General features: G+C 46.0%; 2 protein-coding genes across 5 annotated transcripts in view; one reads left to right on the forward strand and one right to left on the reverse strand.

Annotated features, from left to right (window-relative positions):
- LOC133418372 (NLR family CARD domain-containing protein 3-like) overlaps nt 1-27,576 on the reverse strand; it is a 170,944-nt gene that overhangs the window by 22,998 nt on the left and 120,370 nt on the right. For 2 of the 3 annotated variants that reach the window (XM_061707015.1, XM_061706995.1), the window contains exons 1-6: nt 11,685-11,853; nt 3,983-4,108; nt 3,711-3,905; nt 3,466-3,582; nt 1,847-1,925; nt 924-1,134 (exon numbers count right to left, since the gene is read on the reverse strand). The exons of the other annotated variant lie outside the window; for it this stretch is intronic. In XM_061707015.1, coding sequence (XP_061562999.1) covers nt 924-1,134; nt 1,847-1,925; nt 3,466-3,582; nt 3,711-3,905; nt 3,983-4,065 — 685 coding nt within the window. In that variant the 5' untranslated portion in view covers nt 4,066-4,108; nt 11,685-11,853. Of the gene's footprint in view, nt 1-923; nt 1,135-1,846; nt 1,926-3,465; nt 3,583-3,710; nt 3,906-3,982; nt 4,109-11,684; nt 11,854-27,576 lie in introns of those variants that run through there. 3 annotated transcript variants of the gene reach the window in all.
- LOC133418402 (NLR family CARD domain-containing protein 3-like) overlaps nt 20,901-27,576 on the forward strand; it is a 23,593-nt gene continuing 16,917 nt past the window's right edge. The window contains exon 1 of one of the 2 annotated variants that reach the window (XM_061707061.1): nt 20,901-21,022. The gene's annotated coding sequence lies outside the window, so the exon portion shown is untranslated. The remainder of the gene's footprint in view (nt 21,023-27,576) is intronic. The other variant, XM_061707071.1, reaches the window with a different exon arrangement.

Genomic DNA, 27,576 nt, shown 5'->3' on the forward strand with positions numbered 1-27,576 from the left:
ACCCAAGTGTGTTATACATCAAAATGTGCGACTCCATCCTGCGACACCACGCATTACTTTTCTCTTTTAAAAGTGTTACCGTGGCGACGCTAGACGCCAAAAGGCGCGGCCCCCCTTCATCTGATTGGTCCATATTTGATAGTTCTCCAAAAGTCACCAAATTTTGCATGCAAGCCAGACTTGGCGATAAATTTGATATTTCATGGTTTGCATTAATGGGCGTGGCCTAACGGCTCAACAGCGCCCCCTAGAATACTTTTATCTGCCATAACTTTTGATTGGTTTGACATGGAGAGTTGTGGGTGGTGTCATGGGACTCGGTATTGAGTCCTTGACCATAATTGGTGAAAATTAGCCCCGCCCCTTCTTCTGATTGGTTGTCCCTATTTCCTGCTATAACATTTGAATGTTTTGACATAGAGAGTCGTGGGTGGTGTCATGGGACTCTGTAATTAGTCCTTGAGCTACTTTGACCTTAATTAGCCCCGCCCCTTCTTCTGATTGGTTGTCCCGATTTTCTGCTGTAACTTTTGAATGGTTTGACATAGAGAGTCGTGGGTGGTGTCATCAGATTCTGTATGGAGTCCTTGACCTTCATTGGCCTGAATCAGCCCCGCCCCTTCTTCTGATTGGTTGTCCCTTTTTTCTGCTATAACTTTTGAATGGTTTGACATAGGAAGTCGTGGGTGGTGTCGTTTCTGATATGCTTATGGGGGGCGGTGGCCGTGAGTGCGAGGGCCCGTTCATCGCTGCTTGCAGCTTTAATTTATACTTGTTTTTTACTGTTGTAATTTGTATTTCTATTGTTGTATTTCTTGCTCTGTCAGGCGACCTTGAGTGTCTTGAAAGGCGCCATACAAATAAAATGTATTATTATTATTATTATTATTATTATTATTAAATGTTCAGAGAAATCCTCTTACTGCTCTGCAGATGCTCAGCCAGCGCCTCCTGCTTCCTTCTCCTCAGGAAGTTCACTGTGATCTTCACAAACGCATCTCTGCTGCTCCTCCTCTGCTCTTCATCCTCACCCTGTAACACATGCTCTAGGGATTCTGGGTAATCTGGACTCAGACCCCTGTGGATCTTCTTCAGCTCGTCCTTCACAAACATGACGATGTCGTCCTCCAGCAGCTGGAACAGAAGACCACATGAAGGACACAACCAGACTGAAACCATGGAGACAAACATCAGGACCATGACGGACAGACTGACAGTCCACTGGTCTCCAGAGACCAGCATGGAGACAAACATTAGGTCCATGTTGGACAGACTGACAGTCCACTGGTCTCCAGAGACCAGCATGGAGACAAACATCAGGTCCATGTTGGACAGACTGACAGTCCACTGGTCTCCAGAGACCAGCATGGAGACAAACATCAGGACCATGACGGACAGACTGACAGTCCACTGGTCTCCAGAGACCAGCATGGAGACAAACATCAGGTCCATGTTGGACAGACTGACAGTCCACTGGTCTCCAGAGACCAGCATGGAGACAAACATCAGGTCCATGATGGACACACTGACAGTCCACTGGTCTCCAGAGACCAGCATGCAGACAAACATCAGGTCCATGATGGACAGACTGACAGTCCACTGGTCTCCAGAGACCAGCATGGAGACAAACATCAGGTCCATGATGGACAGACTGACAGAGACCAGCATGGAGACAAAAACCAGGTCCATGATGGACAGACTGACAGTCCACTGGTCTCCAGAGACCAGCATGGAGACAAACATCAGGTCCATGATGGACAGACTGACAGTCTACTGGTTTCCAGAGACCAGCATGCAGATGGACATCAGGACAACAGATGGAGACAGTTGTTGTTCATGTACAGACCTGAAAGACGGAGTCCAGCTGGGTCTGATGCTGCTGGACAGACGGACCACTGGGGGACTCTGAGATCTGCTGGTCCACTCTGTGGAGGAACCAGGAAGGATTAGCTCACATCATGTCTGTCCTCACAGAGACAAACAGCAGCTGAAGGTCCATGAAGTCCTGTTGGGATGAGGAGAGTCCATCAGAGGACTGGTGGTGGTGAAGGTTTACTAGTCCTGCTGATCCAACGAGAACATGAGACCTCAGTGAGAGCTCTGCTTATTCACACATTCACAAGATCCAGTCCTGCTCAAAGAAACGTTAGAGATCAAGAAGACGGACAACTGATGGAGACATGAACCAGCTGAGGAATTGTGGACCATCGTCAGGATCAGTGAGAGGAACTCTGGACCATCATCAGGATCAGTAAGAGGAACTCTGGACCATCATCAGTAAGAGGAAATCTGGACCATCATCAGCATCAGTAAGAGGAACTCTGGATCATCATCAGTAAGAGGAACTCTGGACCACCATCAGCATCAGTAAGAGGAACTCTGGATCATCATCAGGATCAGTAAGAGGAACTCTGGACCATCATCAGGATCAGTAAGAGGAACTCTGGATCATCATCAGGATCAGTAAGAGGAACTCTGGACCATCATCAGGATCAGTAATATGAACTCTGGACCATCATCAGGATCAGTAAGAGGAACTCTGGACCATCATCAGGATCAGTTAGAGGAACTCTGGACCATCATCAGGATCAGTAAGAGGAACTCTGGATCATCATCAGGATCAGTAAGAGGAACTCTGGACCATCATCAGGATCAGTAAGAGGAACTCTGGATCATCATCAGGATCAGTTAGAGGAACTCTGGACCATCATCAGGATCAGTAAGAGGAACTGTGGACCATCATCAGGATCAGTAAGAGGAACTCTGGATCATCATCAGGATCAGTAATATGAACTCTGGACCATCATCAGGATCAGTAAGAGGAACTCTGGATCATCATCAGGATCAGTAAGAGGAACTCTGGACCATCATCAGGATCAGTAAGAGGAACTCTGGACCATCATCAGGACCAGTAAGAGGAACTCTGGACCATCAGGATCAGTAAGAGGAACTCTGGACCATCATTAGGATCAGTAGGAACTCTGGACCATCACCAGGATCAGTAAGAGGAACTCTGGACCATCATCAGGATCAGTAAGAGGAACTCTGGACCATCATCAGTCAGAGGAACTCTGGACCATCATCAGGATCAGTAAGAGGAACTCTGGACCATCATCAGGATCAGTAAGAGGAACTCTGGACCATCACCAGGATCAGTAAGAGGAACTCTGGACCATCATCAGGACCAGTAAGAGGAACTCTGGACCATCATCAGGATCAGTAAGAGGAACTCTGGACCATCATCAGGATCAGTCCTCTGGAAGGTGAGACCTCCAGATGTGTCAACCAGAGGAAAAAGCTCCTGACAGGAGATGAAGATCTATGAGGAGGAAGCTCAGATCACCATCAGGTGATGGAGGACCACAGGGGTCCAGGACTACATGATCTACTCAGGAGGAAAGATGGGGATATTTCCTAACATGAGGACGGATTTAAATACATGTCATGTGTTTAAATACATCTCACCTCTCTGAAGGAGAACCTTGGTCTCTTTTAAAGTCAGCGAACCATTCCCTTGACTTGTCGCTCTTCAAGGACAAACAGCTGGGTTCAGTTTCAAGAGAGTCTCTTTTCTGGTGGACACTGATAGAAGACAAAGTTCAAAATGTACATATTCTATAAATATGGAAAAGAAGTTATACAGATAAAAATATTTAGTCTATTCAAAAAGTATTAAACATAAATCATTGGCAGAGTTTGGATACACTCACCTCTTTACAGTAGAACGTTGCTCTCCTTTAAAGAAAATGTCCAAGTCTTTTGATCGGTGACTCTTCAAGGACACACAGCTGGGTCCTGGTCCAGGTCCAGGTCCAGGTCCAGGTCCAGGTCCAGGTCCAGGTCCAGGTCCAGGTCCTTGTCCTGGTCCAGGTCCAGGTCCAGGTCCAGGTCCAGGTCCAGGTCTCCTGTAATAAAGGTGTTTGTTGACGTGAGGGCTGAACTCTGACGTGCAGAACAGTCATGGACAGTTAGATCATCTCACCTCTCTTCTTCTCTCTCAGGTTTTCCCCTCGGGGAGGTTTTGGAGGGAAGGACTCCCTCCTCTCTGTCCTCACACTGATCCATGCTGCTGGATTCACATCAGCTCACACACACCTTCTACCTTCATCTGCAGAGGAAACACACGTCATGGTAGATGTATAACGAGCAGCTCTGAATGATCTTCTCTCCAGCTTCATGTCCGACAGCAGTGAGGAAGCTGCTGCACTTCTACTATCCGACCACTAGATGGAGTCGTGGAGCTGCAGCTCAGCTCCACTCTGCTCTGTCCCATCTGGAGCGGCAGGGGAGCTATGCTCGGCTACTGTTTGTGGACTTCAGCTCCGCATTTAATACCATCCTACCAGATAGACTGGTGATCAAACTGTCAGAACTGGGAATACCACACTCCATCTGCAGCTGGGTCAAGGACTTCCTGTCTGATCGCTCCCAGAGGGTGAGAGGAGGCCCCCACATCTCCTCAGCACTCAGTCTCAACACCGGCTCACCTCAGGGCTGTGTGCTGAGTCCCCTACTCTACACCCTCTACACCCATGACTGCGCTCCTGCCCACTCCAGCAACAGTATTGTAAAGTTCGTGGACAACACCACTGTGGTAGGACTCATCTCCGGGGGGGATGAGTCTGTTACAGGGACGAGGTGGTTCAGCTGGCACTGTGGTGTTCAGAGAACAACCTGGTCCTGAACACTGCAAAAACTAAGGAGCTGATCATAGACTTCAGACGGAAAAAGACAGACATTCAGCCTCTGTTCATCAACGGGGTCTGTGTGGAGATGGTTTCCAGCTTCCGGTTTCTGGGCGTGGAAATAGAGGACAACCTGACCTGGAGTGTCAACACCACCACCATCATCAAAAAGGCACAGCAGAGACTGTACTTTCTGAGAATTCTCAGAAACCATCATCTAAATCAGGGGTCACCAACCCTGGTCCTCGAGGGCCGGTGTCCTGCAGGTTTTATATGTTTCCCTGCTTTAACACACCTGATTCTAATTAATCATCGTCATCAGCTTGTCATCCAGGGCTGCACAATTCTGTTGATGACACAGTCACTTGTATCATGGTGCAATTAAGCAGGGAAACATCTAAAACCTGCAGGGACACCGGCCCTCGAGGACCAGGATTGGTGACCCCTGATCTAAATCAACAACTGATGGTGTCCTTTTATCGATGCTCCATAGAGAGCATCCTCACTTATTGCATATGTGTGTGGTTCTCCAGCTGCACAGTGGCAAAAAAGAAGGCACTCCAGAGGGTTGTCACAACGGCCCAAGAAATAATGGGCTGCTCTCTCCCCTCCCTGGAGGAGCTGGACAACACCCGGAAAATCATCAAGGACCCATCTCACCCCGGACACTCACTCTTTGAACTGTTGAATAAGGGAAGTACCGGCACTTATTTTTGTCCACTTAAAGCACTGCACGTTTGCTCTTAGTTTTTGTCTCCAGGACAAAGGATCATCATTGACTCTTAATTACTGAAACACCTTAGACCCTGGAGAGTCCAGAAGGCTGTGGTTGCAGTTCCTCGACTGACCACTAGAGCGAGGAGTTCATTTCCACTGAACTCCGTCAGTCCAACTTTACAGCAGAAAGAAACATATTTACAGTCTGGTTCTGGTTCTGGTCTAAATCTTTAACTGGGTCCATCCTTCATAAAATGGAGCCAGAACATCCGGTGATTGTACTAGAGACCAGGAGGAGTTTCTGATCACGTTCATTTCCTCCTTTTAGGCCTGAACCTGAACTTGGACCGTTAGTCTCCACATATTTCTGATCTATTCGGGCCAGCAGCTCTTTCTTCCCCCACAAACACAATAATGATCTGATACTGAGCTCCTTCTCGGTCTCCGCGTCTCCGCTCCGCGGGTTCAGAGTGTCGGACAGCTCAATCTCCGCCTCCTCCACACGGACGGAGGCGGTTAAGCTGCTTCAGTCACCAGTAACAGCTCTGGGGCCTCATTTATAAAGCTTGCTTGTGCACAAAACAGGGCTTGAAAGATGCACAAGCCACCTTCTGCGCAAAGGTTGGGCGTTAAAAAGAAAAAACTAAAAAAAATTGTGCTCCCTCCCGTAGGAACAGTCTTAAGATATGGGGAACTGGCGACGCAGGTGGTGAGGTGGTGAAATGAAGCCAGATTCATGTCATACTCTTAGGGCCTGATTTACTAAGATCCTAAATAAAGAGTACTAAATTGCGTGTGCACTGAAAAGGTTTGCACGGGCTGTTGTTGTGTGGTTTGCGGGTGATCAACTAAGAATGCTTGCGCAATTGATAACAGGTGCAAACAGCAGTATTTAAATGAGGTGTTGCGTGTCTTATTTGTCTTACTTGTTTGCGCCATGGATGGTTTGCGCAATGCAATTTGACGAGTTGGAGTTAGAGATATTAGTGGACGAGGCAAATTGTTGTGCCGTATTCAGCACCCCTGCCGTGAAAAGCACCCCCTCGTATATTCAATGATAAGTAGACCAAGAAAAAAAGCAACACACTGATACTTCAATATATTTATATACACACACTCACACAAACACATACTTAGGAGTTTATATTATATATATTTACAAATATTATGGAAGACAACACAGTAAGCAGGCTATTAATTAATGACATCAATAACCATTTACCCGATTTTTGTTATCTATGACTGTGATTGTGGGAAAGTATGACTATTGTGGAATCCATGAGCGCATTTAAACATGAATCATTAACACAAAACTGGACGCTAAACAGAACGTGACACGGAATGAGAATATCATTTTTGTCAGACGAGGGGTTGCTTTTCACGGCAGGGGTGCTGAATACGGCACAACACCGGGGTATGACAACTGCAGAACAAGTATAGGCGCACAATAAGAAACACTTTTTTCTCCATGAAAACACGTGATGTATTTATTATCACAAATAAAAAAATGAATGTGCCTCCTGTGGCAACCTTTTGCTGAATAATACTCGATTTAACATTCAAATAAAATATTTCTCCTTTTGCATGTGGAGAATCCTCACCACAAGTTGAGCCATCCCCACCCCAGTCCTCAAATCAGGCACCAACAAGCATCCCTGCGTAATGCTGGGCAGATTAGCACCTTCCTTTCGAACGTATTAAATACAGATGCAATCACAATCCCCGCAATAACTTTCAGGCTTGGTAAATCTCATTGCGCGTGGTAAATGGACCAATTTGCATCTTCCCCTCCCAGTATTTAGCGCTTTCTGGCGGGTACGCCCCATATTGATTATTCATCAGGGCAAAAGTACTAAATGAATAGCGTGTGCTATTTTGCTCATTTGAGAGGTGCAGTCCTTTTTGCACGCTATTAGTAAATCAGCTTGCACTTTGGTTTGCGGGTGATGTCAAGTTTGCACACGTTTTTACGCACTGTTATGTATCTCTGTATTGGGAATAGCTGTCCTCCTCCTGTGTGGTGGGGGAGGCGCTGTTTCCCTGGTCCCTTGGTGCTTTCCTCATTTTTGCCTTTCAGGTCAGGTCCAATCCAGGTGCACAGGATTTGGTCTGATTGCCTGGGAGGGTATTTAAGGAGAGGGTTCCAGGGCCGCCAGTCGCTCTCTCCCTCCCTGCCTGTGACAACAACGGCCAACCATTTTTCCCTTAGTTGTTTCTTGTTACTTTGCACGTTATTATCTTTAGTTACCTTGTACCTTAGGGCCTTATTTTTAATAAATACATGAAATGGTTTACCTGTGTGGTCTCCCTACTTGTTGTGATCTACCGTGAGCCAGGTGGTCATAACAAATGGGCGCTCGTCCGGGAAAATTGGTAAGGTTGTCAGTACCTTACTAATGCCTGGATAGTTCGGTAGTACTTGTGTAGGAGACTCACAGTGTTTGGTTAGTTTGTTTGATTGCTCAATAAGTGGTTTGGTTTGCCTTAGTAAACTTTGATTTGCTTGGCTTGCAGCAGGGGAGGACTGTGGCCACTTTCCTCCTTTGAGTGGTGACCTGGTTATCGGTTATGATCCTCAGCTGGATGGTGAGTAGACGGGGTTACTGTTGTCGCCCACCTTTTGTCTGAAGCGTGTGGTTTAGATACCATGAGCTACGTGAACCCCCGTGGTAGGAGGAGAAGCGCTTAACGCTTGTTTGTTTTTTTTTGTTTGTTGTTTTAGTTTGTTGTTTTTGGTGTGCTGTAAGCCGGGGCGCTATTCAGCAGTGCCATTAGGGTACTGTTGGTAGTTAAGCTGCTATGAGCGCACTGAAGACTAGGTTGTGGTTAGTCAGGGATTTTTTTTTTTTTTTTGAGTTAGACGCGGGGCAGCTCTTTCGCTTCATTCTCTCGCTAAGTAAAGCTACTCGCCATCCCATGTTGGGGTATTATAGTTGATAACAGGGTCTTTTGTCTATACTTATGATAGTGATGGCCTGGTAAATGGTTTGAATTTGGTTTGAATTTGGTTTGACATTGTGGCCTTGGTTGCCTATTGATTACTGGTTATCAGTTACTGGTTGGGCTTTTGTAGTCATAAGAGTTGTGGTGAAATGGATCCTGTGAGGGAATTTTTGGGAGCCCCATCAATTAAGTTGTTACAGCAGTTAAAGGTTCAGGAGTTGTGGCGAATTATTGAGCGTTATAAACTGAGTCTTAATGTTGTGCCTGGTCGGTCGAAGAAGCCGGAAGTGGTGGCGGCCATACACGGACTTTGGTTGTCCCGGACTTTGGTTGTCCCGGACTTTGGTTGTCCCGGACTTTGGTTGTCCCGGACTTTGGTTGTCCCGGACTTTGGTTGTCCCGGACTTTGGTTGTCCCGGACTTTGGTTGTCCCGGACTTTTGGTTGTCCCGGACTTTTGGTTGTCCCGGACTTTTGGTTGTCCCGGACTTTTGGTTGTCCCGGACTTTTGGTTGTCCCGGACTTTGTGTGTCCCGGACTTTGTGTGTCCCGGACTTTGTGTGTCCCGGACTTTGTGTGCCCCGGACTTGTTGAAAGTAAAGTACAAAGTTAGTTTGGAAGAAAAGGGGAGGTATGTTGTATCTGGACACCACATTGCCTACGACACCAGGCCCAAGGTGGAGCAGCTGTACGTCGGTGCCCGCATTGTCGTCCGGTGCCAAAATAACAAGTTCAGGTTCCGACCTGGTATTTTGTCTGAACTGCCCAGCAGAAGGAACCAGTTCAGGTTCTTGATGTTCTTGGATGATCATACACCAGTCTATGTTGGACTACCTTTATTTCATCTGGTGTGCAGACCATTGGATGATGTTTTAGACGACGATCATACGCAACAACAAGACCACAATCCCCTAACCTTCCTTCACTCTTTGCAGAGTCCGAGCCAGCGGCTGATGAGGTGGACGCTTTTTCTACAGCCTTACAACCTGAGCATCCGGCACATACGTGGTGTGGACAACGTAATAGCAGATGCGTTGTCACGTGCGCCCGAGGGGTTGGAGTGAGCCGGTTCCTCCCCTTTCAGTTGCTCTTCACAATATCCCATCTAACCTTGTCTTTCCTCCTTAAAGATGCTCTCCCGGTACCAGGAGTTGCGGGTAGCTGGGCAGTGGTGGGTGGAGGTGTGTAGGGGTGAACCAGCAGGGTGGAGTCCGACCCCCAATTGACCATGAGTTCTATGTGTACATAGTCAAACTAGTTACCACCAGTACTGGTAAATGGTAATAGTGGGTCATGTTTTATTGTTGGTGTTGGCAGTACTGAAAGCCTTATTTACAGAGGCCATGGTGTGGGGCCTCTGTTTTAAGGGGGGGGGTGTTATGTATCTCTGTATTGGGAATAGCTGTCCTCCTCCTGTGTGGTGGGGGAGGCGCTGTTTCCCTGGTCCCTTGGTGCTTTCCTCATTTTTGCCTTTCAGGTCAGGTCCAATCCAGGTGCACAGGATTTGGTCTGATTGCCTGGGAGGGTATTTAAGGAGAGGGTTCCAGGGCCGCCAGTCGCTCTCTCCCTCCCTGCCTGTGACAACAACGGCCAACCATTTTTCCCTTAGTTGTTTCTTGTTACTTTGCACGTTATTATCTTTAGTTACCTTGTACCTTAGGGCCTTATTTTTAATAAATACATGAAATGGTTTACCTGTGTGGTCTCCCTACTTGTTGTGATCTACCGTGAGCCAGGTGGTCATAACAGCACGCAAACCTTTAGTAGATCAGGCCCTTAATGTCATCACATATCAGACTTATAGATCCATGTACACCCAAGCCGGTGTTCTGCCGAGGTGTCCTACCTCGGCAGAAAATACTACCGTACCATCCCCGTTTCTTTTATCTCAGTTTCTTTTTTTTCAAAGGCTTTTTCATGCAAATAGACGATTTAACAGCAGGAAGTCAGAAAGTGCTTCACATAGATCTATGTGTACGACGCTTCGGCGGAAGAAAAAAACCCGTCAGATCACGCTTCCACATAGATAAATGTTGATGTCTATGTGGAAGCGTGATCTATGTGGAAGCGTGATCTGACGGGATATTTTCAGATGCAGCGTCAGCGGTCGCTCCTCTCACTGCGCTGCAGAACGGAGAGGTTCAGGAGATCCTTCGTCCCTACAGCAATAAGACTGTTTAACTCCTCCTGAACTCTGTCACACACACTCACCTCTGCCACAACTGGACTATATTTTAGTGTGCACTTTATATGCTATTTTTAAACCTTATATTTCATGTTTATTTTAATATTAATGTGCTTTTATTGTCTGAAGTGTGTTTGTTTTTTATGTATTGATGAGCTGCTGGACAGTTGAATTTCCCTTCGGGGATGAATAAAGTTCTATCTATCTATCTATCTTTTTATATGTGTGGAAGCGTGATTTATTCACCTGCGCAACCTTCCAGCTGGACTGTGATTTTTAAAGCGAACATTGCGTGCCAGTGTGCGTGCACACAGTTTTAGAAATCCAGATTTTTTTTGCGCCCGCCATTTTCGGCTTTTGGGTTTACGTGAACTTTTAGTATGAATCCTACACACTCTTTTATAAATGAGGCACCTGGTCCTGCTGACTGACTGCAGTCCAGCCAGCCGTCATTCGTATTTACGTGGTCAAATCAGCCGCTCCTAAATTTCATGTGCGCTCCTATTTCAGCCTTTGAACGAATGAACGCGGCTCAGAAACAGAAATATATGAAGTTCTGAGTTTGAGATAATGCAGATATTTTTTTCATATACCCAAACTTCCACCGTAATATTTACACACTCTTACTGTAAAAGGAAAGGATTAAACACTGTAGCAGGGCTAGTGCTACGGGGCCCGACCGACAGGAAAGAGGAGGACACGGAGTTTTTTGCAGACCCTTTTATTAGACCACCTGAACCCTCATACGTGCCCAAGCACCTTCACAGCTCCTCAGCAGCAGCTCCAGCAGCAGTTTCTCCATCCGACCCCTTGCTGCTGTCCAGCCCCGCCTTATCAAGGCTGGCAGGGTGGAGAGGTTGACGGGCCACACCTGTGTCCCGTCAGCCTGAGTGGCTGCAGCTCCTCCACCCTGCCACAAACACTTTTCTTTTTAACATCTAAACTTCAAACACCTTACTTTTCTAAAAAGGCCAGTCTTCTTTTTCACTTCAGGTTCTGAGTTGCAGAGACTATAAAAATGAATTCTCCCATAATTTCACCCAATGCCTCATACAGCCCTCTTCACAACTAGAATCACTACAGGCACAGTGAATTTCAAACAATTTTACTGTACAAATATTGAAATATGAATGTGTAAACACGACCATCATCTACCTGAACTGCTGCTCGTTCACCGACTCCGCTCCAACATCTGGACGCGTCGAACCGTCGGCTCCTTCTCCTTCAGTTCCAGCTGGGACTCCGTTAACGGGAATTATCTGCACTTTTGTCCACAAACGGAGCTGCTGGAGTTTAAAAACTGCTCCGATCGCCTTCACGCAGAGCACCACACCCAGAAACCCGTCCAGGAGGAAGTAAAAGTAAACTCGACTAAAGTATCTGCGACACAAACAGGTTTGACAGGTCTGACGAGGAAAAGCAGCGACCGAGACTGTCATGGTTTCCCAGTGTAGTTTTTTACTTTAACTCACTCCCCTGTCTTTCCAGATCCTGCCACCCTAATCAGCTCAATCCACTCATTCCCTTCACCTGTGCTTCCCCACCCAGCTCCACACCTGGTTTCCCTCATCAGCAGTTCCCCTCATATACCGGCCCATTTCCACCTTCTTGTTTGCCAGATTGTCGTGTGTTTTTGCCTCGCTTTCCAGCGTTCCTGATTTCTGTCCTGTTCCTGCCTGCCTGCCTGTAACCCTGCATGACTCCCGGTTTTGGATTTTTGCCTGCCCCTTTGGACTTGTTTGCCTGATCTGCCTGTCTGCCCGGTTTGACCCCTGCCTGTCTTTGACCAGTATTAAAGCCTCACGGACTCTGATTCTGCCTGGTGTTGTGCTTTTGGGTTCTCTGTCCTGTCTGAGCCGTGACCGAGACTCTGAAAACCAGCCCGACACAAGCAGCCCAAAACCACAACATAGAACATTAAAAAAGAACGATATTAGTTGGTGAATTGACCTGAATGTATTTATTTCTGCCTGTAATGAATGAACTTGACAGAAATATGAAGACCTGTGGTTTACTTATAACCTCCAACATGGTTTTAATCACTCTTTCAACTTAAATATCTTCCTCATAAAACAACTGAATTAAACTCAATGAATTTATAAAGTTGAAAGTATAAAGTGAAACAGCTCATAGAACTGGCCGAGATGAACCAATATTAGACACTGAACATGAACTTTGTAATAAAATCCTTTCATTTAGTCCTGAAGTCAAGAATTGATGTAAGTTACATCAAAGTGTTACATCATGTAACACTTTTCCTGATAATTGAGCACTAAAACTGTCCAGACGTCTTTCCTCTTAGTCTTTGTTTTATTCCTGCTCCACATCCTGCTTCTTTACCGTCGTTACTGTTACTCATAATTGGTGTTAAATCGTGCCAGAATTATTACAGACGTTGTAGCCGACTGGGTAATGAAGGCAGCAGAAATCTGGATGGTTCTGTTAAAGGTATCAGCAAGTCTGATCAGTCGGTTTAGGGGAATGTCTGGTTTGGTTTTGGGATGTCGATTGCCATTGTTAGTCTGAATCTGTCAGGGTTTAGAAATTTCCCCCAGTTTGAGTTTCAGTTCTGTCCCTCGTGTTTCCATCTGCCCTGATTGTCGTCACCTGTGTCTCGTTATCCCCTGTGTATATCTGGTCTTGTCTTTCCCTGCTCCCTGTCGGTCCGTACTGTTTCCACCCTCCGTGTGTCCTGTCATGCTCTTGGAGTTTTGTTCTCGTGATTTTGGTCAACCCTGCTCTGCAGCGCTTTTGGTTTTTGTTTAATAAATCCTGCTTTTGCAACTCCTGTCTCCTGCTCTCCTGCATTTGGGTCCTCAACCAACACACATTGTGACAGAACGGACCGACCAGATGGACCCAGCGGGAGAGCTCATCACGCTGCTTGAGTTCTTCTGCCGGGAATCGGCAAAGAACATGCGCTGGGTCGAGGAGGAGGAGTCCCCCTTCCGGGGAACACGCCTGACTCTGGGTGGGCCCAGGAACCTTCAGGCTCAGGGGAGACGACGACGGCGTCGGCACCAGCCCCAGCTTGCTCCTGTTCCGGCGGTGGTCCCGGACGCATCAGCCTCTGTTCCGGTGATGGTCCCGGACCCCCCTCAGGCAGCTCCAAGGACCCGGGTTCCCCCTCTGGCAGCTCCAAGGACCCGGGTTCCCCCTCAGCCAGCGCCGAGGACCCGGGTTCCCCCCAAGCCAACTCCAGGGATCATCTGTCCCCCGAAGCCGGCTCCCCATATCCCGCCTGAGGCGCCCCGAGACCGACGGCCGAGGACGGCCACCGGAACTTTGGCCGTGTGTTGGCCTGTGTCTCAAAAAGAAATCCAACATTTCCGAACCGAAACCGGGAAACATTTCGTGGAGTTGAGGGAAGAAATGAAAGAAATCAGAATGGATTTGAGTAAAGTGGAATAGAGGCTGGACGAAGCTGAAACCCGAATCACGGAAATGGAGGACAAAGATACGCGTCTGACAAAGGTGATGATCTACCTGCTGCAAACTCAAAGAGAAATAAAAAAGAAATGTGAAGATCTGGAAGGTCGAAGCCATAGAGAAAATATATGAATACACGGAATTAAAGAGGGGAGCGAAGGTGACAGCCCAACCTGATCTCACAAAAATCTGTGAAATGCCCACGACCTCTCACCACTATTTTCCGTGGCACCAACAAAGATAACATAAATAAAGTTTACAGATGTATTTGTCACCTACACAGACGTACAGGAACATGTGGTGAATTCAGGCAGGTTTCCATCTGAGATGTTTGTGCAGGATAAAAGTGCAAATGTTGCAGGAGCTGCTGGGGTTGGAGGATTCTCCTCAAAGCTTCTCAAGTCACATTCACAGCTTCTCTCAGCAGCTCTGGACATGTTTGTGACGTTTCTCCTGTCCTTCACTCACCTTACCAACTCAGGAAGTTTGTTCATGCGTGTGCTGGAGCTACATGAAGACGTGAGTCGTCTTTCACATTGTCCAAAAACCCTAAACGCTCCTGAATGAGTTTGTCTTCTGGCTCTGCATCCATCCGTTATCTGGGATCCATTTGTCTGGACTTGCTGCAGAAAATAACCAGATGTTTGTGTCTGTGGACGAACTGTCGTGACGGTTGAAATGATTTCATGATGCTCTTCAAGACAGGATCCATGAAACAATGAAATACAGACTGAATTAAATGTATATGTTTTATAATTATATGAACTCACATTTAATTGATTATTCATGTATTTATTTCATCTTCGTCCCTTCTGGGCCTCCACAGTTCTGGGTTCTTTGGTTTCCATCCGTATCGTCGTCTCCTCCGTTTGTCCTCAGTCGTCCTCTCGTGTCCACGTCCAGGAAAGTTGTCTCCAGTCCTGTGGAGACTAAACTTGAAGGAAGTTTCCAGCTGCAATCACAGTTTCTGTCCCCGGTGGATTGTAGAACCCGAGTGCAGAACAACGAAGATGGAGTTTTAGAAAAGTGTCTTGTCTGAATTATCCAGGGAGGATTTTCAGCTGGAAGCAGTAACAGTCCTGGGAAGACTGGAAAAGAGCCGGTACTGAGCGCTGGAAAGTAATGCACGCTGCAAAGACAACGTGTCCCTGAGTGAGTCCTCCTTTATGTCTGGACTCTGACTGGCCGGTCTGACACATGAACACGTGTTGACTCTGCCTTTGGAGCTGGTTGTTTGTTGGGGGTGGTTGTCCTGCTGGACGGTGGAGGGACCTCCACCCCAGGATCACGTCTTCTGCAGAAGGTTTTCTGCAACCAGATTCTTCTGGTTTTCTTCCTGCCACTCTTCCATGAAGGCCAGATTGTGGACATGACTAATAGTTGTCCTGTGGACAGCTCGTCCCCCCTGAGCTGTGGATCTCTGCAGCTCCTCCAAAGGACCATGAGCCTCTTGGGTGCTTCTCTAACTGCTGTTCTCCTGCCAGTTGAGGTGGACGGTCGTGTCTTGGTGGGTTTGTGCTCGTCCCGTACTCTCTGTTTTCAGGTGATGATTCAGCAGCTCCAGGAGATTCTTTTCTCCTCTAACGCTGCTCCAAACTTCTCCACACCCTCCTCCCTGACCTGTCTGGTGTTGCTGGGTTTCCATGACTGCAGGAGTTCACTAGTGTTCTCTAACAGACTCTGAGGCTTCACACAGCAGCTGTATTTATACTGACACATTCCACACCGGTGGACTCTTTTTACTGACGCAGTGACTTCTGAAGCAGCTGCTCCCTGGATTTTCTATGGGGGGTCAGAGTTCAAATGAGGTCCAGCATCAGCAGATGTGCTGGTCACCTCAGCAGATGTGCTGGTCACCTCAACAGATGTGCTGGTCACCTCTGCAGATGTGCCGGTCACCTCAGCAGATGTGCCGGTCACCTCAACAGATGTGCTGGTCACCTCAGCAGATGTTTAGTTTAGTTTAGTTTATTAGGAATCCCCATTAGCTGGTACCGTAGTAACCAACTAGTCTTCCTGGGGTCCACAAAGAACAACAACAAGAATATAAAACAGTCAATCACACCATCCACAATATATCATACATTTACGAATGATAAAATTTACAATTATAAAATATCTATTAAGACAAACATTTAATTATATGAACCTAAAATTCATTTGCACTAAAACACACAACGGAACCATTCGACATACAGCCAAGTCAACATTATAATCTAAAATCTAAAATCTAAAATCTAAAATAAGATTTAAGTTTCTTTTTAAATACTTGTTTACTTTCTATAAAACAGAGATAGTGTGGCAGATTATTCCATAGGGTTATTGCTCTATAGGTAAAAGATCGTGATAAGGCATTTGTTCTTGGGTGAGGCAGCTCCAGCTGACCTTTGCTGGACCCTCTAGTGTCATGGTCATGCACAGTATGTCTAAAAACAATATGTTTAAATAAAAAGTCAGGAGTTTTACTTATCAAGACAGACTTAAACATTACAGCTGTGTTTAAAGCTAACCTGTTTACTACTGTCAACCATGAGAGAGAATCATGCATGCGGTTAATATTTGATCTTGTAGAGCAACCCAATACCAGGCATGCAGCCTTATTTTGGGCAATCTGCAGCTTTCTGAGCTCACCTTTAGCAGCAGATCCCCAGACCACAGAACAATACTCAAGGTGACATAAAACTAAGCTCTGCACAATCTGACACAAGAGGGGTCGAGCAACAAAGGAAGCACATTTCCTAGAGATACCAACAGCTCTTCCCATCTTTAAGATGATTTGACTAATATGATTGCTAAAAGAAAGTCTGGAATCCAAAATAACACCCAGAAGTTTGACACTCTCCACTTGTTCAACAGTCACATTATTTAATTTTAAATCTAGCTTTGGGATACAAGATAACTTGTGTCTTGAACCTAATAAAATGCTTTTTGTTTTAGGGATATTGAGGACTAACTTATTACAAGAAATCCAATCATGTAGAACTTGCAGTTCCTTATTAAGAACATAATTTAATTCGCTGCATGAGGGCGCAGCATAATACAAAGTAGAATCATCCGCATAAAACACAACTTTTGCACTTTCAGTAGCCCAAGCTAGATCATTAATAAACACAGTGAACAGTAACGGTCCGAGGCAGCTGCCCTGAGGCACACCACACTCTAGATCCCTACTGTTCGATATGCCACCATTCAAATGCACCTGTTGTGATCGAGAAGACAAATAATTATGGATCCACATTAATGCCAGTGGTCCAAAACCATAACATTCAAGTTTCTTTACCAAGAGAGAGTGATCGAGCAAATCAAAGGCAGCAGTTAAATCTAACAACACAGCCCCCACCATCAAGGAATTGTCAATAGCTCTAAACCAGTCATCAGTCATTTTTATCAAAGCAGTAGACGTGGAATGGCTAGTTCTATAGGCATGCTGAGACATAGTTATCAAATTATTCGTAAAGAAATAATCATGAATCTGCATATATACAACCTTTTCCATGATTTTGCTCAGCACAGGAATAATGCTAATCGGTCTGGAGTTGCTCTCATTAAAAACAGATTTCTTATCTTTGGGTATAGGGACAACTTTAGCTGTCTTCCACAACATAGGAGTTTTGCATACACATAAACATCTGTTAATGATATAAGTCACTGGAGATGCAATACAACTGGCAGTGATCATTAACAATTTACTATCCAGATTATCTACACCGGCAAGTTTACTGTCAGGGAGAGCACAGAGAAGCCTTTCTACCTCTTTGACTTCCACCTGATGAAACTCAAAAGTGCATACTTTGTCATTCATTATAATGTTAGTGATTAAGTCATTTGATTTCTGGTTGTCAGAAGTATTCATATTTTCTCTAAGTTGAGATACTTTTTTTATAAAAAAATTATTAAAGTGCTCAGCAATATCATTCGGTTTAGTGAGAGCAAAACCGTTTGATTCAACAAAGGGAGGACAAACATTCTTTTTCCGACCCATCATTTCATTAAAAACACTCCAGAGATTTTTACCATCATGTTTAGCATTATTTAATCTCTGTTTATAGTAATCCTTCTTTTTCATTTTATTTAATTTTGTGACTTGATTACGCAAAGAGCAATACTTATGTCTATCCTCAATTAATCCAGATCTTATAGCAACCTTTTTAGCAGTGTCTCTCTCTGTCATTAAATTCACTAAAGTGTTATCAATCCATGGGGCTCTTTTATGCTTGACTGCAAACTTTTTTAGAGGAGCATGCATGTCTACAATCTTCATGTACTTGGACATAAATAAACTGAGGGCAGCCTCGGGATCATCCTCAATACATACATCACTCCAATTTATACTTGATATATCTTTGATAAAGCAATCATTATTAAATTTATTGTATGAACGAGTATAAATAACATTTGCTCTGATTTTCTGGAGTTTTGTCTTTCTGGTAACAGCAATTATATTATGGTCACTAAAACCAATTGGCACACAGACAACTTTAGAACATAGATCAGGAACATTAGTATAGATGTGATCAATACATGTGTTCAAAATGATACCATCACCATCTATACTATTTCTGGTGGGCTGAGTGACAATCTGATACAGATTACAAGCATTCAAAATAGAAAGTACCTTATTCTTGTTTGTACCAGGCCGACCCATCCAATCAATGTTCATATCACCTAATAAATAGATTTCATTACTCATATCAGATAATCTATCAAACATATCACACAAATCATTAAGATATAGAGCATCAGCATTAGGAGGACGGTAGAAACAGCATACCAAGATAGGTTTAAGATGAGGGACGTGAACTTGTACACAAAGAGCTTCAATATGATCTCTCATTAAATCATAACGTGCTTTGGCAGGAAAAGTATTCTGTACATAAATGGCCACACCTCCTCCAAACTGATTTCTGTCTTTTCTAAAAATAGAGAACCCCTCAACATTTACATCTGAGTCAGTCAAAAAATCATCAAGATGTGTTTCAGAGATGGCAAGAATATTAATACAATTACTCCTAACAATACCTTCTATTTCTTCAACCTTATTGCGCAAGCTGCATATATTAACATGAGCTAAGGCTAGCCCCTTCTCAAGACCTAGTTTAGTGCAGGGAATGTTAGTAATAGAATGAGTCATATAAACTCACAGTAAGAACATACGGTAAAAACATAAGAAAAAAACATGCTAAAAGAGCCAGGGAGTTACTTTTGAGTCCCGGAACAGCTGACCATTGATGTAAAGCTTGTCAACAGTCAGTGCCACTTTACATTTTTGAGCCCTCTTTTCCTTCATGATAGATAGCAAAACTTTTCTCCTGGCATTAATCTCTGCAGGGAAATGGTCATTCAGCCAGAATGAGGTTCCCCTCAGTTCCCTTCCATGACTCTTCACCATTTCTTTCTGCTTGGAGTGTTCAAAACGAGCTAAAATTGGCCGGTTCTTACCCTCACTTGGTTTGCCCAGTCTGTGAACTCTGGAAAATGCGATGTCTTTAACAACTTCAGGAGAAAATTTGAGGTGTTTGGACATGAATTCTCTCACCGTTGTTTCAGGGTCAGCATTGTCCTCATGAATGCCAGCAACAATTAGATTGTCTCTCATATTTCTGCACTGAATGTCCAGCAATGTTTCTTTCATGCGCTTGTTATCCTGCATGAGAGAGCTGGAAGATTGTTTTACCTTATTCACTGCTTCTTTGAGAGTGACATTTTCCTTTCTTAAATCTTCAATCTGATTTTGGCTGAACTCCAAGCTGAGCTTCAGGTCACGGATCTCCATTTGTAAGGACTCAAGAATATCCAGTTTGCTTAATCTGGCATTAATTGATTCAAATATTGCTGCATCTACTTCCAAAGTAGCAATACCTGCACTTTCTATTACAGGCCTACGAGGCCTAAGTTTTTCAGATAGAGGCTTATCTGAGTCTACTTTGTCACTGTTTTTACTCGGCATTTCACAACTCGCTGGGCTGGGTAGTCCTCAGGCTGCAGAGCAGTGGGTGGAGTGGGTCTCAGGTAGCCGCCGCTGGTGCTAGCCGCCGCTGGTGGAGCTGCCGCTGGTGCTAGCCGCCGCTGGTGGAGCTGCCGCTGCTGCTAGCCGCCGCTGGTGGAGTTGCCGCTGGTGCTAGCCGCCGCTGGTGGAGCTGCCGCTGCTGCTAGCCGCCGCTGGTGGAGCTGCCGCTGCTGCTAGCCGCCGCTGGTGGAGCTGCCGCTGGTGCTAGCCGCCGCTGATGTTCACTTCTGTAGTGCCAAGTCTGACATGAACCTTCATTCCCCCAGTGATGTAAGAGATGAGCAATCACATGTATAGATAATTGTTTACGATTTACAAGAAGTACTTGGCATCAGTAATTCAAACTGAATGAGAAATTAGCTGAACTTGAAGTCCCAGAAGCCGACATTGGCACAGTAATCGATTTGCTTGAGATCTCCTGAGGGCTTGCTATACAGAGACACTAAAAGCTGACTAAAGAGCCAACCATAGATGTGCCGGTCACCTCAGCAGATGTGCATGTCACCACATGGAATATACCGGCTGCTCAGCTGAACAGTCCTGGCTCTGCCGTCTCCTGCAGCCGTCTCTGCTCTGGAGAACATCTGAACATCTGCAAGCAGCAAAACCAACCATTTAAGCTCCATCTGCTTCTTTCCTGATGATTCTGGTCTTGTTCTTTCTCCCAGAATCCAAAACGTGGCTCTTTTACAACTGATGCAGGTTCTATGAAAATCACCAGCCGTCGTTGTCGACCCTGTTTTATCTGCTCCGTGACGTCGTCTCCACGTGTGTCAAGTTCTTCTGCTGCTGCTGATAAAGTGTCTGAGTCAGACTGTAAAACTCTCTCATCAGTGGTCATGTGATTTCCTGTAAATACAGGGAGGAGGAGGAGGAGGAGGAGGAAGAGGAGGAAGAGGAGGAGGGGGAGGAGGAGGAAGAGGAGGAGCAGCAGCAGCAGCAGCAGCAGCAGCAGCAGCAGCAGCAGCAGCAGCTCTGCAGGTGAAAAACACCTGACAGATTCAAAGTTCAGAGTTCAGAGTCCATGTGGACGTGGACGGAGCAGCAGAGGAACCAGGTGAGTGTTTGTTCTTCTTTTTCTGCTGCTGTTAAAGTGTCTGAGACTGAAACTAAAGAACTAAATAGTTCGGGGACACGGTGGTGCAGCTGGTAGTGCAGCGTCTCACAGCAAGAAGGTACTGGGTTCAATTCCTGCCGGGGACGCTGTGGGCGCTGAGTGTGTGTTAGTTCCCCAATGACTCCAGCTCCAGCAGAGTTTGCATGTTCTCCCCGTGTTCCCTTGGTAGCTAATGTGAGCTTCCCTCACAAAAACATGCAGCAGTCCCGGCTCTACTGCCCCCTCTGGCCACCCCGGGAAACACATGGGGGGATCTGGCCGGAATAACGTGATCCTTCCACGCGCTACGTCCGGCCGGAGAAACCCCACCCTGTCTGGTGGAAAGAAGCTGCTCATCCTCAAGTCAGGAGGAAACCTGAGCTCAGAGCAGGAACTCCTGGGGTTGGGAGAGGGAGCAACGCCCAGCACTGACTCAGCTAGGAGCACGGGGGATACAATGGGGAAAAAAATCGTGATAAAAGTATTTAAAAAAAAAAAAGTAAATAGTTTGGGGTCAGATAAATGTGTCCTTGAGGACTGTTGTTCAGACATACCTTTACCAAGTTTAATCAAACACAGGAAAAGAAACTCTGGAGGTTGTTGGGACACTTTTGAGGAAGCAGATAAGATAAGATAAGATAATCCTTTATTACTCTTTCACATGTCAGCAGCAGTACACTTAACACACACATGCAGGGAATGGGGCAAAAAAGTAAAAAGTAAAAAGAATATATATAATTAAAGCTGCAAGCAGCGATGAACAGGCCCTCGCACTCACGTCCACCGCCCCCCCATAAGCATATCAGAAATGACACCACCCACGACTCTCTATGTCAAACCATTCCAAAGTTATAGCAGGAAATAGGGACAACCAATCAGAAGAAGGGGCGGGGCTAATTTTCACCAATTATGGTCAAGGACTCAATACCGAGTCCCATGACACCACCCACGACTCTTTATGTCAAACCATTCAAAAGTTATGGCAGAGAAAAGTATTCTAGGGGGCGCTGTTGAGCCGTTAGGCCACGCCCATTAATGCAAAACATGAAATATCAAATGTATCACCAGGCCTGGCTTGCATGCAAAATTTGGTGACTTTTGGAGAACTATCAAATATGGACCAATCAGATGAAGGGGACGAGCGCTTTTTCGCGTCTAGCGTCGCCACGGTAACACTTTTGAAAGAGAAAAGTAATGTGCGTCGTCACAGGACCGAGACGCATATTTTGATGTAAAAAAACACAAAAATTGCTGACAAAAATTTCTGCTCCATCTGGGCTTGAACTCATGATCTCTGGAACTAAAGTCCGCAATGCCCTGGGTGAGCTATAACTCAGCTGTTCATTTCCATTTGACTTACTCCTTTATCACAGACCAACCTAGCGATGAAATGTACATGGGTCTGGAGCAGTTTTTTCCTAATTTTTTAAATATTTGTAAGGTATAAATATTAGTAAAACACTACTATTTTATATTATTACCACCACCCACGACTCTGTATGTCAAACCATTCAAAAGTTATAGTCAGAAAATATGGACAACCAATCAGAAGAAGGGGCGGGGCTAATTCAGGCCAATGAAGGTCAAGGACTCCATAAATAATCTGATGACACCACCCACGACTCTCTATGTCAAACCATTCCAAAGTTATAGCAGAAAATCGGGACAACCAATCAGAAGAAGGGGCGGGGCTAATTAAGGCCAACGAAGCTTAAGGACTCATTACAGAGTCCCATGACACCACCCACGACTCTTTATGTCAAACCATTCAAAAGTTATAGCAGAAAATCGGGACAACCAATCAGAAGAAGGGGCGGGGCTAATTAAGGCCAACGAAGCTTAAGGACTCATTACAGAGTCCCATGACACCACCCACGACTCTTTATGTCAAACCATTCAAAAGTTATTGCAGAGAAAAGTATTCTAGGGGGCGCTGTTGAGCCGTTAGGCCACGCCCATTAATGCAAACCATGAAATATCAAATTTATCGCCAAGTCTGGCTTGCATGCCAAATTTGGTGCCTTTTGGGGAACTATCAAATATGGACCAATCACATGAAGGGTGGGTGCACTTGTTGGCGTCTAGCGTCGCCACGGTAACACTTTTGAAAGAGAAAAGTAATGCGTGTAGTCGCAGGATGGAGACGCACATTTTGATGTATAACACATCTGGGTTCACGATACGGTTCGGGCCGTATTAATTCTCAAATGAATGGCATATATTGCTCCAAAATTAGGCGATTAATTCAGAATGTTCAAAATGGGCGACTTCCTGTTCGGTTTCGGCCATGGCGCCAAGAGACTTTTCTTTTAGTTGCGATATGATACAGGTGTGTACCAATTTTCGTTCATGTACGTCAAAGCGTATTATGGGGCTTGAGGCGCAAAGTTTTTTCTGTCTGAACCAATCAGATGAAGGGGGGGCGCGCTTTTTGGCGTCTAGCGTCGCCACGGTAGCGCTTTTGAAAGAGAAAAGTAATGTGTGGTGTCGGAGGATGGAGACACACATTTTGATGTATAACACACCTGGGTGCACGTTACGGTTCGGGCCGTATTAATTCTCGAAGGAATGGCTCATATTGCTCCAAAATTACGCGATTCATTCAGAATGTTCAAAATGGCCGACTTCCTGTTCGGTTTCGGCCATGGCGCCAAGAGACTTTTCTTTAAGTTGCGACATGATACAGGTGTGTACCGATTTTCGTTCATGTACGTCACACCGTATTCTGGGGCTTGAGGCGCAAAGTTTTTTCTGTCTGAACCAACCAGATGAAGGGTGGGCGCGCTTTTTGGCATCTAGCGTCGCCACGGTAACGCTTTTGAAAGAGAAAAGTAATGCGTGTTGTCGCAGGATGGAGACGCACGTTTTGATGTATAACACACTTGGGGGCACGTTACGGTTCGGGCCGTATTAACTGCCGAAGGAATGGCATAAATTGCGCCAAAGTGACACGATTAATTCAAAATGGATGACTTCCTGTTCGGTTTCGGCCATGTCGCCAAGAGACTTTTCTTTAAGTTGTGTACTGATACAGGTGTGTAGCGATTTTCGTGCATGTACGTCAAACCGTATTGTGGGGCTTGAGGCACAAAGTTTTCCGGGGGGCGCTGTTGAGCCATTTTGCCACGCCCATTAATGTAAACCATTAAATATCAAATTTTTCGCCAGGCCTGACTTGCATGCAAAATTTGGTGACTTTTTGGGCACGTTTAGGGGGGCAAAAAGGCCCTCCTTTCGTCAGAAGAAAAAAAAAAAAAAAAAATTCCTACAGATACAATAGGGCCTTCGCACTGTAGGTGCTCGGGCCCTAATTACAGGATATAGACAGTATATACACTGCGATGGAAATAAAAGTAGTGCAAAGGAAAAAAAAACAGTGCAAAAAAGCTGGTAGGATGAGTGTGAGGTAGACAGACAGATATTGCACATATGATTATTGCACATGTTATTTCTTGTCCGTTAGCTACTGAGATCAGCCTGGTTGTTCAGTCTGATGCAGCGGGGAGGAAGGACCTGCGATGCCTCTCTGACATCCAGCTAACTTCACATTTAAGGGTCACATGACTCTCTGACATCCAGCTAACTTCACATTTAAGGGTCACATGACTCTCTGACATCACTGTCTGGTGTAAAGGCAGGGGGTTCTGTATGTTACTTTGTTGATATTTGAATTAAAACAGGAGCTTCTTCCTCCTCACAGAGGAAACACCACAACACAACCTGTGTGTGTGTGTGTGTGTGTGTGTGTGTGTGTGTGTGTGTGTGTGTGTGTGTGTGTGTGTGTGTGTGTGTGTGTGTGCGTGTGTGTGTGTGTGTGATTCTGATGTTCAGAAGATTTTTACAGATCCTCCAAGTTGGATTTACTTCAGTAACTGAGACTTTTTTAAGCTCCAAGTTTCTATCTTCTTCAGAACACTGCAAAAAACTCAAAATCTTAACAAGAATATTTGTCTTATTTCTAGTTAAAATGTCTATTTTTTGTCAAAATTTTTTCACTTAAAACAAGTAGAAAAATCTGCCAGTGGAACAAGAATTTTTTGCTTGTAATGAGAAGATAAATCTTGTCCCACTGGCAGATTTTTCTACTTATTTCAGGTGAAAATTTACTTGAAAAAGGTGAAAAACAGGTTTTAAGTGTAATGAGATTTTTTGACTAAAAATGAGACATTTTAACTAGAAATAAGACAAATATTCCTTGTAAGATTTGGAGTTTCTGCAGTGAACTTTAGACACTTCTCTCTGAGACTTGAATTTAACACAAAGTTTCTTTTTAAGTCTGTTTCTCAGCGAGTCATTCAGGGGTTTGTTTACCGAACAAAGAAGGAAGTGAGTGTTGAGCTAGAAAAGTAGGATTCATGGTTAAACTAACCAACATCTGAAGTCCGACTGTTTCCTGAAAACGAAAGTTAGGACTGTAACTACGGTTCTATGAATCCTGGATGACGGCCAGGCGGTGCTGTAAGCACTGGATATCTCCGATGTCGAGTACAAATAACAACAATGTCACGTCACCCGTGACCCCTGCATGACCCCCGGAAGGGAATATCTTCCGGTGTCAGTGTGGGATCTGTTCCTAGAATCTTCTTGCGAGAGCACAAGGATTTGGAGTAACCGGCAGGCCTGGCTTCATCCGGGACTCATAGAACCGTAGTTAGAGGCGTAACTTTCATTCTATTTCGTCCCTTAATGACCGCCAGGCGGTGCTGTAAGCACTGGATGACGAATACCAACAACGTCACGAAGAATCCCGGTCACCTACCTCACTGACCAGGGGCAGAAGTACCTGGGAGTAGGACCACCCCCAACTGTTGGGGAGTGGCGACGTTGATCCGGTAGAATCTGGAGAGCGTGTCAGGCGACGTCCACGAAGTCGCGGTGCAGATGTCCTCCAGAGGCACCCCCTTCAGGGCAGCCCAAGAAGCTGAGAAGCTTCTGGTCGAGTGGCACCTAACTCCCATTGGCAAGGGGCGGCCACTGGCCCTGTAGGCGTGCTCGATGGCGTCCACACCGCAGCTTGATGGCGTCCACCCCCCAGCTAGATGGCGTCCACCCCCCAGCTCGATGGCGTCCACCCCCCAGCTCGATGGCGTCCACCCCCAGCTCGATGGCGTCCACCCTCAGCTCGATGGCATCCACCCCCAGCTCGATGGCGTCCACCACCCAGTGGGACGGCGCTGTCTAGAAACAGCACGACCTCTGTTGGGGCCACCATGGCAGATAAAAAGCTGCTCCAACCGTCACACAGGCACGGTAGCATCAACATAAGCAGCCAGGGCCCGTACGGGGCACAAAGGGCTTGGCCCACTCTCTGCAGGCTGGGGGTCGAACCGGGCAAGCTGGATAGGCCGATTAGCATGAGTGCATGGCAGGACCTTGGGCAGGAATGCCACGTAACCCCTGAACTATCTGGGTTCCATCTCAAGCAGGACCCGCTGACTGACAGGGCATGTAACTCACCGACTCGCTTTGCTGATGTCATGGCGAGGAGAAAAGCTGTCTTCATTGAAAGCCACTTCAGGTCCACCTGGGCCAAGGGCTCAAAAGGTGGAGAAGAGAGGGCACCTAGCACCATGGACAAGTCCCACACTGGGGCCCTTGGGGTCCTCGGGGGGCGCAGCCTCAGAGCCAGAGAAACCAACCGGTGGCACCCCACGGTGGCATTCTCAACCAGGGCATGTTGCGATGAAATGGCCGCCACATACACCCTTAAAGTGGACTGAGCACGGCCACCATCCAAGAGGGACTGAAGGAACTCCAGGACAGGGCACAGGGTCCTCTACTCTGTCTGCACACCAGGCACAGAATCTCCTCCACTTGCACTCATACTGGAGGCTGTGATGGCCTATGTTATATTGTGTCTCAGTCCCTCTCTCTCTGTTTTCCTCTTCGAGGTGGAGCCAGCTGATTGTTAGATCTGGAGCACCTGGGTTGGGTGCTCCTCAGGAAGAGAAAAGACTGGGGCTTCAGTCTTTCTGGCTCTCTCTTTTCATCCTGGCAGCACTCCTTTTGGTTTTGTTGAGCCTTTTGCACACACAACACCATACAGCACATTTACACACATCCACATGCATACTACTGATTTTACTGACTTTACACATCCCATTCCTTATCTTATTTGTGATTATTGATTTACCTTAATAAATATCTTAATTTACTAGTACGTTGCGTCCTTTCCCCTTCTTTTGTCATGGCCTTTGAGCCAGGGTTATGACAGGGTGGACGACACACGGGCATTCAAGATGGTAGCCCTGACGGGCTCAGTGCAGCTTGACACTAACGGGTTTGGCCCTGCAGTGGCAAGACCCAGAGTTGAAGGCGATGGGGCTCGGGGTGCCAAATCTGACCCCCCAGCTGGGACAGAAGGTCCCTCCGGTCGGGGAGGCGTCGTGGCGCGTCGCAGCAGAGCCTCCGCAGCAGTACCAGACCGCTCCATCATAGCGACCGGTGGGAGAGAGGAGCGGACACGCTGCCTTCACCACGAATAAAGATAAACTTCCTCAACGAGGAAACACAAA

The sequence above is a fragment of the Cololabis saira genome, chromosome 2, assembly GCF_033807715.1.
Source record: "Cololabis saira isolate AMF1-May2022 chromosome 2, fColSai1.1, whole genome shotgun sequence".
Classification (NCBI taxonomy): Eukaryota; Metazoa; Chordata; class Actinopteri; order Beloniformes; family Belonidae; genus Cololabis; species Cololabis saira.